General features: G+C 55.0%; 2 protein-coding genes across 5 annotated transcripts; one reads left to right on the top strand and one right to left on the bottom strand.

Annotated features, from left to right (window-relative positions):
- Window positions 1-2328: 2328 nt before the first annotated feature.
- On the top strand, window positions 2329-3116 carry CUNH19orf33 (chromosome unknown C19orf33 homolog). Its single transcript, XM_032248920.1, has 4 exons — window positions 2329-2417; window positions 2507-2622; window positions 2753-2815; window positions 2962-3116. Exons 1-4 carry the CDS (start codon window positions 2396-2398, stop codon window positions 3067-3069), a joined length of 309 nt encoding a protein of 102 aa, XP_032104811.1. The 5' UTR covers window positions 2329-2395; the 3' UTR covers window positions 3070-3116.
- A 123-nt stretch (window positions 3117-3239) lies between these two features.
- On the bottom strand, window positions 3240-13008 carry YIF1B (Yip1 interacting factor homolog B, membrane trafficking protein). 4 transcript variants are annotated; one of them, XM_032248913.1, is made up of 8 exons: window positions 12883-13008; window positions 7105-7343; window positions 6924-7028; window positions 6710-6788; window positions 6524-6581; window positions 5334-5489; window positions 5165-5258; window positions 3240-3638 (listed from the first exon to the last, which is right to left on the bottom strand). In XM_032248913.1, exons 1-8 carry the CDS (start codon window positions 12926-12928, stop codon window positions 3483-3485), a joined length of 933 nt encoding a protein of 310 aa, XP_032104804.1. In that variant the 5' UTR covers window positions 12929-13008; the 3' UTR covers window positions 3240-3482. The 4 variants fall into 4 exon arrangements, with proteins under 4 accessions (XP_032104804.1, XP_032104803.1, XP_032104806.1 ...); XM_032248912.1 differs by having other exon boundaries at window positions 12874-13003; XM_032248915.1 differs by lacking the exon at window positions 12883-13008 and adding an exon at window positions 12748-12826.
- Between the last annotated feature and the right edge of the window lie 2691 nt (window positions 13009-15699).

The raw sequence follows: 15699 nt of genomic DNA, 5'->3' as shown, positions 1-15699 counted from the left end.
CAAGGCAGGCTTACTTGAGCCCAACCCTCCCCCCCCCCCCACACACACACACAGTGTTGGGATTACAGGCATGAGCCACTGCGCCCAGCCTCCTGGCTAATTTTTAATTTTCTCTAGAGACAGTCTTAGTATGTTGCCCAGGCTGATTCCAAACTCTTGGGCTCAAGTAATCCTGCCTTGGCTTCCCTCCCAAAGTGCTGTGATTACAGCCATGAACCATGGCACCCAGCCTATGCTGTGTTTGTCCCTGGTCGTCTTACCTACTGCCTTAATTTTCTCATCCGTGAAATGGGCATTGGAACAGTACCTACTGCCATAAACTCAGTGTTTGTGTCTTCCCCCAATTCTTGTGCCGAAGCTGAGTGATGGTATTTGGAGGTAGGACCTCTGTGAGGTCATCAGGTGTTACAGTGGAGGCCTCATGAATAGGATTTATGCCCTTATAGAAACAGGCACAAGGCTGGCACAGTGGCTCACACCTGTAGTCCCACACCGCACACGTGTAATCCCAGCACTTTGGGAAGCTGAGGCAGGCGGATCACAAGGTCAGGAGTTCAAGACCAGCCTGGCCAAGAGGGTGAAACCCCTTCTCTACTAAAAATACAAAAATTAGCTGGGTGCGGTGGTGGATGCCTATAACCTCAGCTACTCAGGAGGCTGAGAAGAGGCCTGATTCTACTGAGGAGAATCACTTGAACTCAGGAGGCAGAGGTTGCAGTGAGCTGAGATCGCACCAATGCACTCCAGCCTGGGTGACAGAGCAGGACTCCCGTCTCAAAAAAAAAAAAGGGGGGGGTGCATAACACAGATCTTGCTCTCAGCCATGTGGGGAGGCAGGGAGAAGGCGGCCATCCACGAACCAGGAAGCGGCCCTCCTGACAACCAGACTTACCAGCACCCTGATCTCAGACTTCCAACGTCCAGGATGGTGAGAACTGTTTGCTGTTGAAGCCACCCTGTCTATATTTGTTACAGCAGCCCACACTAAGACACTTATCTTTTATATATATATGCGTGTGTGTATATATATATATCCATATATATATATATATTTTTTTTTAGGTGGAGTCTCACTCTGGAATGCAAACTTGACTCACTGAAACATCTGCCTCCTTGGTTCAAGCGATTCTCCTGCTTCAGCCTCTGGAGTAGCTGGGATTACAGGCGCCCACCACCATACCCAGCTAGTTTTTGTATTTTTAGTAGAAATGGGGTTTTGCCATGTTGGCCAGGCTGGTCTCAAACTCCTGACCTCAGGTGATCCACCCACCTCGGCCTCCCAAAGTGTTGGGATTACAGGCGTGAGCCACAGCACCCGGCCTAAGACACCTACCTTTTGTTTTTTGTTCATCCGGGGTGTGGATGGGCTTAGTCCAAAAATGGAGTCAGCCGACACCTACCTTTTATTATTATTTTTAAACCCAACACATTATCAATACTTCATGCCAGACACCATTCTAGGAAATTGACTGATCTGACTCACATCAATCCCATGGGGTAGCTGTCATTTACAGATGAGGAAATTGAGGCAGAGGTGAAGCAACTTTTCCTGAGGTCACCCTGCTGTTTTTTTTTTTTTTTTTTTTTTTTTTACCCCTTTGGGACGGAGTTTCACTCTTGTTACCCAGGCTGGAGTGCAATGGCGCAATCTTGGCTCACCGCAACCTCCACCTCCTGGGTTCAGGCAATTCTCCTGCCTCAGCCTCCTGAGTATCTGGGATTACAAGCACACGCCACCATGCCCCGCTAATTTTTTGTATTTTTAGTAGAGACGGGGTTTCACCGTGTTGACCAGGATGGTCTCGATCTGTTGACCTCGTGATCCACCCGCCTCGGCCTCCCAAAGTGCTGGGATTACAGGCTTGAGCCACCGCGCCCGGCCACCCTGCTGTTAAGTGATACAGCTGGCATCTAGTGTAGCAGGCTGGCTCCAAGCCTACGCCCCTCACCCCTCAGATGCTGCTCACCAAGTGGAGGGGCTGTGGGGGCGAGTTAGAACTTGAGACGCCCCTGCAGCAGCGCCCGGCTTGTTAAAGCGGGCAGAAGAGGCTGTTTTGTCGCAGTACCCGGGAAGGCGGGGCAGCACCTCCCTCTTAAAGAACCAGCATCTGAGCTTTGGGGGGAAACCTGCAGCTCCCTGAATGCCATCCACAGAGCCCCCCTCAGTCAGCCTCCCCTCAGGCACCAAGGCTGGGGGGTGGCAGTCAGCTGTCCATCTCCCCTACTTCTCACAGAGGAAACGCTGGGTGGTGCCCGCAGTGAATCAGGGCTGAGGACCAGGACAGAGGTCGGGTGGGGCGGCTCAGCATTCCTCCAATGGGCAGGTCTCAGCGCTCCTCCCCCTGCCGTCCTCCTCTGCAGGACCCTTAGCCTTTGGGACACATCTCTCACTGCCATGGAGTTCGACCTGGGAGCAGGTGAGCTGCTGGAGTGTGGACTGGAGGTGCAGGGGGCCGGACTCAAGCCCAGACACTGCCTGCACCAACCACCCAACTTCTCTTCGCAGCCCTGGAGCCCACCTCCCAAAAGCCTGGTGTGGGTGTGGGCCATGGGGGAGACCCCAAGCTCAGTCCCCACAAAGTTCAGGGCCGATCAGAGGCAGGGGGAGATCCTAGTTCAAAGGTAAGTCGCCTCACCACCAGCTGTGGAGGGGTGGGACGGGTGGGATTGCCCCCGACCCCAGGGTCTGCCGTGGGCTTCCAACTTCAGCGGATGGATAGGGGCCCTGCCTCATTGCCACACCTCCATCCAGCAAGGCCGCCACAGCTCTTCAGACTCCAGCAGCAGCTCCAGCGACTCGGACACGGATGTGAAGGTAAGAGGCTCTTGCCAGCACCCCAAGCATGTGCCCTGCACCCCAGAGAAGCGTCCCAGCGCTGGGGCCAGGGGAAGGGGGTCCCCCAGTCTCACTTCCAGCCCAGAACAATCTCTTCTCTCCCACTCCTGCCCTCGGTCCCACAGCCCCAAGCTGCTGGCTGCAAGCAGCAGGAGAACACGCTGGGCAAGACCAAGAAGCCCAAAGTGAAGAAGAAGGAGGAGAAGGGCAAGAAGAAGGAGGCTCCCCACTGAAGGGGCCTGGGAAGGGCTCATTAAACCTTCCTCTCTGCCTTCTGCCACTGGTCAGCGTGGTGCCTGCTCAGGCTCATCCCCAGCTCCCTGCCCCCTGCCCCAGGCTGGGCCTGCCCATGCAGGCAGCCAGGCGCCCTGCCCATCTGTACAGGTGGCCAAGGAGAGGCTGCTCATGACCATCAGGGTTTATTGTTTCTGTAACAGTGGCCACGCCCTGGAGTGGTGGCCTGTGCAGCTGGAGATCTCTCAGCACCTTGGGTTGGGGGCAGGGTTCAGCAGGACTTGGGATGGGGGCGGCGCCTGTGCCCAAACAGGGTGGACCCTGGGGCCTGCAGGCGGGAGATGAGTCCGGCGGCCACAGTGGCCCCCAGCAGCAGCAGCAGCAGCAGCATCGGGAGGCTCAGTGAGCGTGCTCACCGCACCAGGTGGAAGGTGAGCCAGTACATGAGCAGAGGCTGTGCCGCCGCCACCGCCATGGTCAGGTACATGCGCAGCTGGTTCCGGGCCTCACGCACCGGGACCCCCTCAGCCGCTGCCTCTGCCAAGATCTTCAGCCGCAGGGTCCGGATCTGCGGGGGAAGGAAGAAGGGAATCAGGGGTTTACCCTTGAGCCCTCTGGGCCAGGGTGAGAGCGTGGACACGCTTCCAGCCTCTGCTTAGAAGCCCCAGGCAGCCGGGGACAAGTTCCTGGCCCTCTGCAGCCTCAGGTTTCTGCTCCCGGGGGCCTCAGTTTCCAAACCTCCCAACAGGGTGAGGACTTGCTCCTCCCCAGGCCCTGTGAATAAAATACAAGGTTCCACACTCAAATGCCAGGCAAGGTCTAGGAGCGGGTGAAGGGGGACTTCACGGTGGACACCTAGCCTGAGGGCATGGGAGACGTGGCCCTGGCTACTGTCACCCTCTTATGTTTGCCACATGGCAATTTCTGAAGACACACCGGAATGCTATCTTTATTTTTATTAAAGGACGGGGTCTCGCCCTGTCTGCCAGGCTGGACTGCAGTGGTGTGACCCTTGGTTCACTGCAGCCTCAACCTCCCAGACTCAAGTGATCCTCACACCACAGCTTCCCGAGTAGCTGGGACTACAGGTGCACACTGCCACGCTTGGCTAATTAAAAAAACAATTTTAGAGATGGTGTCTTTCTATGTTGCCCAGGCTGGTATCAAGCTCCTGGTCTCCAGTGATCCTCCTGCCTCAGCCTCCCAAAGTGCTGGGATCGACTGGGCGTGGTGGCTCATGCCTGTAATCCCAGCACTTCGGGAGGCTGAGGCAGGCAGATCATGAGGTCAGGAGTTCAAGACCAGCCTGGCCAACATGGTGAAACCCCATCTCTACTAAAAATACAAAAATTAGCTGGGTGTGGTGGTGCGCACCTGTAATCCCAGCTACTCGGGAGGCTGAGGCAGGAGAATTGCTTCAACCTAGGAGGCAGAGGTCACAGTGAGCCGAGATCATGCCATTGCACTCCAGTATAAAAAAAAAAGTGCTATTATCACAGATGTGAGTCACGCGCCTGGCCTAAACTTTTAAATGATGACACTTAAAGTTTGTCCGAAGGTCCGCCCTGGCCCACCAGCCAACATGGTCTGCCCTCTGCTTCTCACATGCTCACACTGAATCCTCCCAGCACCTTGGGGTGCAAGTATCATCATCCCATTTCACGAACGGGGAAACTGAGTTTAAAGAGAGTAAGTGATTTGTCAAGGATCCAACTAAGCTTGGAGTCCAGGCTGGCCTGCAGACCCCAGTGCTCTTCACCAGCACCCCTGACTCCAGCTGGAAGGGCTCTAGAGAATCCCCTTCCAGGGAAACTCTGGCAGGAAAGCCCCCATGTAAGGAGAGTGGAATGACAGTGAGAGCCCAGCCTGGAGCCTATGTGCTGGGGATCCCCAGCCTCTAGCAGCCTGGCTGGCATCTCTTCTTCCAGGGCTCAGGATACCTCCTCTTCTGACCCCCGAGGCTGGACAGCCACTCCAGGGCCCCTCAGTTCAGCAACGTGTCTCTGGTCTGAACCCCACACCTGACATCCTCTGCTTGGATGCCCTCCGGGGCGCTTGTGCCCTCAGCCTCATCCGCCCTGAGCCCCAGCTCACCATGAACACAAAGATGGACACGCAGCACCAGCCCAGCACCAGGTAGTAGCCAATCTTCCCGAAGAGCAGGCCCATGAGGACCCCGCCGATCATCCTGGGGGAGGGAGAGGAGGCTGTGTGAGGACGAGGCCCAAGGGCTGCAGCTGGCAGGAAGGGCAGGGATACTCACCCGACATATTTGTAGCCCAGGAAAGCCACCAGGTCAATGGTGGTGAGGTCAGTGTTGACAGTGACCAGATAGAGGCTGAGCAGGATGGCCAGCACCTCCAGGGTCAGCCAGGCCAGGGCTGAGCTTGCCTGCAGCCCCAGGAGGTCTGGAGAGAACCTGCAGACAGCAAATCCTGCCACTTGGTTGACCTGTTCAGACCGCCGACTCCCAGCACCCCCCTGGGGACAGCCCTGTGTTGGGTGGGGCCGGACACCCGGCAGTGACCCAGATGGATCTGGGCACTATCCTATTCCCATGGAAATCCCATCCAGGGAGGATGGCAGACCTCTCCCTAGACAGTGACACCTACAGTGGGCAGGGCTGGAGTCACAGGGGGCTGTGCCTGACACAGTCAGGAGGCAAGTGTCAGGGAGGGCTTCCCAGGAGAGAGGACACGGAGCCAAAGCCTGCAGGAAGGACCTGGTCAGGGACAAAGCCCTTGGCCTCGGCCACATCCCCAGGGCCTCACCAGTCAGTTAATGACAGATGTGTTCAGTGCCACAAAGGAAGTGAACAGGGCGGTGCGAGCAAGAGGAGAGGCCTGACCTAGCCTGGGGGGCAGGAAGGTTTCCCCGAGGAAGTGACGCTGGAATGGAGTCCATGCTCGGCAGTGGGGGAGGGGAACATGCTCCCGGGCAGAGGGAAGTGGATGTGCCAAGGTCCCAGGAGACAGCGCCAGCCCTCTGGAGGAAAGGAACAGGACCGGAGCGCGCGGTGGGAGAGGCAGCACCAGGCCCAGGAACTGGGGCCTGACTGGGAGCCATGGACAGCAGGGCGGGGCAGGATGGGCTGTGGCCAGGCCTGCACCTCAGACAGGACCATCCTGACTGCTGCTGGAGTAGGGGTGTAGCGGGGAGCCGGTGAGGACACAGCGAGGATGAGGATGGGTCTGGTAGTAGAGGCCAAGAGGAAGCGTGGATGGAGAGGGTCACCCAGCACAGGGGGTGGTGATGCAAGGCGTTTGGGCAGGAAGGAGAGGGAGGAGCTGAGGGTGATGCTGGTGGTGATCCTGAGGGCTGTATCTTGGGCCACCTGGGAGCAAGGTGGGGCTTTCCCGAGAAGGGAACTGAGACCTTGGAACTGAGATTTTCCTGACCAACCATGGGCTTCCCAAACCCCACCCTACTTGGCATGTCCCAGGCCTCCCTTACCTATCCTGGGTCCCCAGCGCAAGACCAGCCACCAAAACGTAGGTGATGAAAGCCATCGCTGTGGGAGGCACGCACACAGACACTGGTCATCAGAGGAGGAATCACCCTCGGTCTCCAGGTACCCACACACCCACCCCAGACAGGCCCAGAAGATGGGGGGGGTGCAGGGGAGGCGGAGGGTGAAACCTGGAATGTAGAGGTCTGGGGCATTGACGTCAAAGCGGGGGGCCACCGGCGTGTCCTGTTGGTATTGCACCTCCCAGTCCTGTGGTGATGGGGAATGGGCAGGACCCTCAGAGCCAGGCCCCTCCCACCCTTCCTCGAGGTGAATCTTCAGGCCCCAACCCACACCCGCCCCCACCGGCCCACCGCACACCCACATTCCCCTGGGGGTGCTGACCTGGTGGAGGTAGGGGAAGAACAGCAGGCCCAGCTTTCTGCCCACATACATGGTGTCCACAGCAAAGTAATACTTGAGCTTGGTGACGGGGATGAAGCGGTCGATCTGGGGAGGCAGAGCTCAAACCTGAGGCCCTGTGGCCCCATGTGTCCCCCTACCCCCGCCAGCCCCGGCCACTCACGTTTTTATCCACCAGTTCCTTGCCCTGCGCAGCCAGGCTGCTCCCATAGGCCATGGCCATGTTGGACACGGGGTCAGCCAGGAAGGCTGCCTGGGGCGTGGCGGAGGCTGCAGGATAGCTTAGGTCTCCAGGTGCCCGCTGAGCCCCATAGCCCCGGCTCTGGGCTGAACTTGTGTCATCGAAAAGCTGGTGTGGGTCAGCCATGCCCGGCTGAGACACAGGGATCCTTCGCTTCGAGGCTGCAAGGGAAAAGGGTGGAGGGGCGCTGGGGACACAGGATAGGTAAGGGAGGCCTGGCAAGCCTCATTCATCCTGCAGCTCTGCCTCCTGCTCCTGCTGCAGTGGAGGGTGGTGTCACCATTAGAGACTGGCTTCAACGTCAGATGGATTGTCAGGTGCAGGCTCTGCCATCCACCCACCCACCCATCCATCTAGCCAACTATCCTTCTCCTGATGTATTCATCTATCCATCCACCCATTTATCCACTCACTCATCTATTCACCTATCCATCCATCCATCCACCCACCCATCTAGCCAACTATCCATCTCCAAATGCATTCATCTATCCATCCACCCATTTATCCACTCACTCATCTATTCATCCATCTATCCACCTATCCATCCATCCATCTACCCACCCATCTAGCCAACTATCCATCCACTGATACATTCATCTATCCATCCATTCATCCACCCACCCATTTATCCATCAATCCATCCATCTACCCATCCACCCACACATCTGCCCACCCATCCACCCCAAATTTACAGGTGTGGAAACCAAGGCCCAGACAGTTAAAATGACTTGTGCAAAGGGCCAAACTGAGTAAGTGGCAGAGCAGGAGCCCGGCCCTGCTGTGCCTTATAAATATTACAATAATCCTGCGGATGAACTCATTTCATTTTCACAACCACCCTGTTTCTGCCAATTGCCAATGCTATCATCATCCCCATTTTACAGATGAGAAAAGCAGGCCCTAAAGAGGCCCACGCCCTTGCCCAAAGTCATAGTATGAGAGCCAGGTTTCAAAAGTTTTTAAAAGGTCCCCGTGGCCTCATGTGGGGAACAGATGAGGGGTGGGCAGGGAAGGGAGAAAGGAGGCTGCTGGGGCGGTCCAGGTGGGAGACCATGGCAGACAGGACTGGGTTGTAAAAGGGGAATGGGCTATTTCCAGATCAGTTTCAGAGGTAATGGGGACAGGACTTGCTGGAGGCGTGCTCAGTGGAGGTGTGTTAAGAAGTGGGAGGAGGCTGGGCACAGTGACTTACTGCTTGTAATCCCAGAACCTTGGGAGACCTAGGCGGATGGATCACTTGAGGTCAGGAGTTCGAGAACAGCCTGGTCAACATGGTGAAACCTTGTCTCTACTAAAAATATAAAAAATTACCCGGGCATGGTGGCAAGTGCCTGTAATCCCAGCTACTGGGGAGGCTGAGGCAGGAAAATCACTTGAACCCAGGAGGCAGAGGATGCAGTGAGCCAAGATCGCACCACTGCACTCCAGCCTGTGAGACAGAATGGGACTCCGTCTCAAAAAAAAAAAAAAAAAAAAGGGAGGAACCAACGCTGTCTCCACAGATTCTGGTTTGAGTAATGCAGCAAGTGGGAGTGCTGTGTACTGAGATGGAGAAGATGGGGAGGCGGGATTTGAACCCCACACTCTGCGTCCAGGGCCTCTGCTCCTAATCAATAAGCAATGCTACCCTGCAAATATCTGCTGTGATCCTACTATGTGCCAGGCTTTATTGCAGACACAATGGAGAACAGGGAATGGGTGGTCAGATGACAGCGGGCGTGGGGAGAGGAATCGAATTATCCACGTCATGACTTTGCAACTGGACATTCTCCTCTACATAAGAGTTAAATGTCCCCCCTTGCAAAGCTGTTGTGACGCTCATAAACTCCTTGGTCCCATAAAAAGCAGTTCATCCGTGTCACTCCTGATCAACTACTAGCCTTGAGCTCTTCCTCTCAATTATTTGTAGCCTGCAGACCCCGGTCTCTCCGCAAGCCCCACTTCCCTTTTCTCTCCCCTACTACTTCTTTTTTATTTTTGACAGAGTCTCACTCTTGTCTCCCAGGCTGGAGTGCAGTGGCATGATCTCAGCTCACTGCAGCCTCCGCCTCCCAGGTTCAAGCGATTTTCCTGCCTCAGCCTCCCAAGTAGCTGGGATTACAGGTGCCCCCCAACCCCATCCAGCCAATTTCTGTATTTTTAGTAGACAGGGTTTCGCCATGTTGGCCAGGCTGGTCTCGAATTCCTGGCCTCAAGTGATCTGCCTGCCTCGGCCTCCCAAAGTGCTGGGATTACAGGTGTGAGTCACTGGGCCCAGCCTCTCTCTCCCACTTCTGGCTAGAAGGGCTAGCTTCCTGAATGCTTTGGTGTGAGCTCTTCCGCCCTCCCTGTCAGTCCATCAGCTCTTGGCATTCAGGGCTCTGCTCCCACCAGGCCTCCTAAGTGCCCCCAGCTACACTACGAAATTCCACTTGTCTGACTCAAGCCCTCAGTGGCATTTGGTACCAGTGTCCCGAATGCCAACCTCCAACTTTCTGAGTCCAGGACACTTAAGGAGCACTTTCTCTTCTTACCTGTCTGACTCCACAGGCGTCTACTGAGCATCTCCCTCTGTGTTAGGGCTCTGCCATGGGCAAGGTGGATATAGCAATGAATAAAAACCCCAAACTTGGCCAGGTGTGGTGGCTCATGCCTGTAATCCCAGCACTTTGGGAGTCCAAGGCAGGTGGATCACCTGAGGTCAGGAGTTCAAGACCAGCCTGACCAACATGGTGAAGCCCTGTCTCTACTAAAAATACAAAAATTAGCTGGGCGTGGTGGGATATGCTTGTAATCAGGAGGCTGAGGCAGGAGAATTGCTTGAACTCAGGAGGCAGAGATTGCAGTGAGCTGAGATCATGCCATTGCACTCCAGCCTGGGTGACAGAGCGGGATTCCATCTCAAATAAAACAAAACAAAACCAAAACTCCTGCCTTCATGGAGCTGATGGTCTCTCCATGGCTCCTTCCCATTCGACCATGCATTCCTAGCTTCCTAAAATGTGTGACTTCATTTTCCACCCTTGCGCTTGTCCTCTGTCTCTCACCCAGGGCCACCACACCCACACCCCAGCTCTCCTGGCCACAGTGTGCGTTTAGATTCTGGGCTCTGTCTCTAGGCACCACTTGTCTCCTGGCTCCAGATGCAGGTCTGGCCACTTCCTGGCACTCCCTCTGGCTGACCCTGGGGCCCTAACCTCCATGCCCAAACCCTGATTCCCCTTCTGCCTGACATCCAATCAACCAGTCATGGTTCTCGCTCACCATGTCTCAACGTCACCCTCCCGTCTCAGACTGCCAACTCACACCTGACCTAAGTGTCCTACCTGGTCCTTCTATCCATTCTCACTGCCACCAGCCTCTCCAATGGGCAGCCAGAGTGATCTTTTTATTTTTGCTTTTTGAGACAGAGTCTCACTGTTTGCCCAGGCTGGAGTGCAGCGATGTGATCACAGCTCATTGCAACCTTGAATGCAACCCAGTAGCTGGGATTACTGGTGCGTGCCCCCACACCTGGCTAATTTTTTGTCTTTTTACTAGAGACAGGGCTTCACCATGTTGGCCAGGCTGGTCGGCTGAGCATTTGGGAGGCTGAGGCAGGCGGATCACCCTTTTTTGAGACAAAGTCTTGCTCTGTCGCTCAGGCTGGTGCGATCTCGGCCCACTGCAACCTGTCTCCCAGGTTCAAGTGATTCTAAAGCCTCAGCCTCCTAAGTAGCTGGGAATACAGGCACATGCCACCACGCCCGGCTAATTTTTTGTATTTTTAGTAGAGATGGGATTTCACTATGTTACCCAAGCTGGTCTTGAACTCCTGGCCCCAAGTGATCGTCCACCTTGACTTTCCAAAATGCTGGGATCACAAGTGTAAGCCACTGCACCCAGCCTGCTTTTCTCTTCCACCACAAATCTCCTTCTCCTCGGTAACTCTTCACCATCAGAAGCTGCACTGACACCCTAAGCTGGGTCACATGCCTCCTTGGCTCCCACAACATCTCCATCCTAGCCCTGACCCCTCTGCCTGGGCACCCCCATCCCAGCCCCGACCCCTCTGCCTGGGCCTCCCTCATCCTGGCCCCGACCCCTCTGCCTGGGCCTCCCTCATCCCGGCCCCGACCCCTCTGCCTGGGCCTCCCTCATCCCGGCCCCGACCCTTCTGCCTGGGCCACTCTCACAGCAGCTCTACTGCTGGAGCCTGCTGCTGTTTTTGGTCCTGGCAGCTCCATGAGGATAGGGACAGGGGCTGTCTGGGCACTGCTGTAGCCCCCACATCACCACCACAGGGCCAGCCAGGCATGGAGTAATGGCTGAAGGGAGGAACAGCACAGCACACCTTCTTGCTTTACAGAGAGGCCTCCCCAACCCCCAGTCACATCCTGGATCCTTCCTTTTACAGCCTTTACTAATCCCCCAATTATCTTTTTTGAAAAATTTTTAAATTTAATTTTGTTTTCAGAGAGAGGGTCTTGCTATGTTGCCCAGGCTGGAGTGCAGTGGCTATTCACAGGCACCATCCCACTACTGATCAGCACAGGAGTTTTGACCTGCACCGTTTCCGACGTGGGCTGGTTCACCCCTCCTTAGGCAACCTGGTGGTCGGTCCCCTGTTCCCGGGAGGTCACCATGTTGATGGTGAACTTACTGTGGACACACGATGAGCATAGCACTACAGCCCAGAACTCCTGGACTCAAGCAATCCTCCAGCCTTAGCCTCCCGAGTAGCTGGGACTACAGGCACGCACCACCGTGCCCGGCCTTTTTTTTTTTTTTTTTTTTTTTTTGAGATGGAGTCTCACTCTTGCCCAGGCTGGAGTGTAATCACGCTGTCTCGGCTTACTGCAACCTCCATCTTCCGGTTTCAACCGATTCTTCTGCCTCAGCCTCCCGTGTAGCTGGGATTACAGGTGCCCGCCACCACACCCGGCTAATTTTGTATTTTTAGTAGAGACAGGGTTTCACCATGTTGCCCGGGTGGTCTCGAACTCCTGGTCTCAAGGGATCCGCCCGCTTCGGCCTCCCAAAGTGTTGGGATTACAGGCGTGAGCCACTGCGCCCTGCCCTCACCATTAACTTGTTGGCTAGTTTCCTTGTAGTTAAGCATCTCTCCTCCCTCCAAACTCTGAGCTGTAAAGTTGCAAGGACCAGGGCTATGTTGGTTACCACTGTACCCATACCCATATTCCAGCGCAGGGCCTGGCACATGAGAGTTGAAGCAAGTTAGGCTGAAACAGCACACTTACGGCCATGAAGAGCGTAAACAGACAAATTCAGAGACAGGAAAAGGAGCCTACAGAACAATAAATACAGGTTCGCTTCTTAAATGAGCGGCGGGCATGGCCCTCTGCGCTCACAGGGGAGCAAGAAGCTGCCCTAAGAGTGTGGGCGGCAGCAGGCGGGCATTGGGAAGCCACGGAAAGCTGGGGAGCAGGGGAGGGCGGATCGCTAACTGCAGATGAATGGAAGTTGCATTTGTCTGCATATCGCAGTCTTTCCTGTCCCAAGTTGTTTTCTTCTAAAGGAATTTCCTAAAGAATCGCCCCCCAAGGCGCCCCCTACCCGGACCTGGCATCCCAGCGCTGCGCACACCTCGGGGTTCCAGATCCTTGATCTCGTGACCTCCGACCTGCAGCGCCCTCGCCAACCGCCGCGGCCGTCCCGCCACGCCCCCGCCCGCCCGCCGGCCCGCCCTCCTGATCTCCGCCGGCCACGTACGCCACTTACGCAGCCGGGGCGTCCCCGCCGCCGCCGCCAAGCCTGCCGGGTGCATCCTTCGCTGCAGCCGCCGCCGCCGCCGCCGCCTCAGCCACGGTTCGGAACGTGCCCGCCCGGCTCCCGTACCCGTGCCCCGCCAGCGAAGCGACAGCCAATGGGTTTCAGGATTGCGGGAAGGCCACGCCCTCCCACGGAGGCCTGGGCGAGTGGGCGGTGCCTTACGTAAGAGGCGGAGATTGGGCTAGTGTGTTAAAGCGAGTCGGGGCCTGAGTGGCAGGAAGGCGGGGCTGGGAAGAATCCCAGGAGGAGGTGGTATCTGCCACGTTAGAAAATTAGTGTTTGCCCGGTGCGGGGGCTCACGCCCGTAATCCCAGCACTTTGGGAGGCCGAGGCGGGAGGACTGCTTGAGCCAGGGGGTTCGAGACCAGCCTAGGCAACATAGTAAGTTCTCCCCGCCCCATCCCTACAATTTTTTTTTTTTTTTTTTTGAGACGGAGTCTCGCTCTGTTGCCCGGCTGGAGTGCAGTGGCGCGATCTCAGCTCACTGCAACCTCCGCCTCCCGGGTTCAAGCGAGTCTCCTTTCGCAGCTTCCCAAGTAGCTGGGACTACAGGTGCGCGCCACCACGCCCAGCTAAGTTTCGTATTTTTAGTAGCGATGAGGTTTCACCTTCTTGGCCAGGATGGTCTTGATCTCTTTTTTTTTTTTTTTTTTTTTTTCCCAGAGACGGGGGTTTCTCCATGTTGACCAGGCTGGTCTTGAACTCCCGACCTCAGGTGATCCGCCTGCCTCGGCCTCCCAAAATGCTGGAATTACAGGCGTGAGCCATTGTGCCCGGCACCCAATTTTTTTTTTTTTAATTTAGCCAGGCGTGGTGGCTTACGCCTGTAATCCCAGCACTTTGGAAGGCCGAGGATCGCTTGAGCCTAGAAGTTTGAGACCAGCCTGGGCACCATAGCGAGATCTCCATCACTACAAAACATTTTTTTTGAGACGGAGTTTCACTCTTGTTACCCAGGCTGGAGTGCAATGGTGCGATCTCGGCTCACCGTAACCTCCGCCTCCTGGGTTCAGGCAATTCTCCTGCCTCAGCCTCCTGAGTAGCTGGGATTACAGGCACGCGCCACCATGCCCAGCTAATGTTTTTGTATTTTTAGTAGAGACGGGGTTTCACCATGTTGACCAGGATGGTCTCGATCTCTTGACCTCGTGATCCACCTGCCTCAGCCTCCCAAAGTGCTGGGATTACAGGCTTGAGCCACCACGCCCGGCCTTTCTTCTTTTTTTAAAAAATTATTTATTTATTTATTTATTTATTTCATTTTTTTCTTTTCTTTTTCTTTTTTCTTTTTTTCTTTTTCTTTTTTTTTTTTTTTAAATAAAGACAGGGTTTCTACATGTTGGTCAGGCTAGTCTCGAACTCCCGACCTCAGGTGATCCGCCTGCCTCGGCCTCCCAAAGTGCTGGGATTACAGGTGTGAGCCACCATGCCCAGCCACTACAAAACATTTTTAAAAATGTAACTATTGAGCGAAAAGTTTGACGGAAAATGGAGTTCTCTACAGACAGGTGTTCAATTTGGGTTGCTGAGAGCAATAGAGAGCCAGAGAAGGCTGTGGAGCAAGGGAAGAGAGAAACATTTGTGCTCCTGAGGGGCTAATTGGAGTTGTGGGGGCTTATACAATTTTATGACAGCCCTTACGTATTAAAGTGCACATGTATTTGTTTTGAGACAGGGTCTTGCTCTGTTTCCCAGGGTACGTTGGAGCCCCTAGGCTCAAGTGATCCTCCTGCCTCCCCAGTAGCTGGGACCACAGGCATGCACCACCATGCTTAGCTAATTTTTAATTTTTAATTTATTTTTGTCAAGACAGAATCTTGCTGTGTTGCCCAGGCTGGTCTCGAATTGCTGGGCTGAAGCCATCGTCCGGCTTCAGCCTCCCAAAGTGTTAGGATTACAGACATGAGCCACAGTGCCCAGACTTGAAGTGAATATTTAGAGAAAAGGAAACCCAACAAGTTAGGTGAGAAGAACCAGGTATCCCTCTTGGAAAAGATCTTAAGGCAGTTTCCCAGAACTTCATAACAATGTTCTTACATTGCAACCTGGTTCCCTCTGTCCACCAAAGGCATTCTATAACCCCCAGCAGCTCACAGCACACAGGTGCATCTGCATGTGAAGAGCGCTGCGGACCAAGCGTCCGTCCTTCGTGTCTCCTCTCTGTGCCCCTCAGGCTCCCCGACTTATCTCAGGAAAACACAGTGGTGGAAGTGACTTCTGCGCAGTGATAGCACATCCGGAAGGATGTCAGCAAGTGACCCTATCGCTGTGGCTTCCCCTTCCTCCTCTGAGACATTGTCTTTTTGGGACTTTAAGGGCTGCTCCTGGATTCTCAGTGATGAGTCCTGTCTCTGTTGTGGTTCTTTTCTGTGAGTGAAATGCCCCCATTCTTCTTCACCTCTGATTTAGCCTCTGTCTCCTGGGCTCCAACACCATTTTCTCCTCATCCTCAGCCCTCTCTATTGCTCCAGTTGCTCTAGATACATCTCTTCTGTGAATATATTTTTTCTTTTTCTTTTCCTTTTTTTTTTTTTTTTTTTTTTAAGACAGAGTCTCTCTCTCTGTCACCAGGCTGGAGTACAGTGGAGTGATCTTGGCTCACTGCAACCTCTGCCTCCGAGGTTCAAGCGATTCTCCTGCCTCAGTCTCCTGAGTAGCTGGGACTTCAGGTGTGTACCACCACGCCCAGCTAATGTTTGTATTTTTAGTAGAGACGGGGTTTCACCATGTTGGCCAGGATGGTCTTGATCTCTTGACCTTGTGATC

The sequence above is a fragment of the Sapajus apella genome, unplaced genomic scaffold (genome assembly GCF_009761245.1).
Source record: "Sapajus apella isolate SASKATOON/1434 unplaced genomic scaffold, GSC_monkey_1.0 scaffold68, whole genome shotgun sequence".
In the NCBI taxonomy this organism is placed as follows: Eukaryota; Metazoa; Chordata; class Mammalia; order Primates; family Cebidae; genus Sapajus; species Sapajus apella.
The sequence above is the reverse complement of the archived record's forward strand: the minus strand, read 5'-3'. Positions and strand labels throughout refer to the sequence as shown.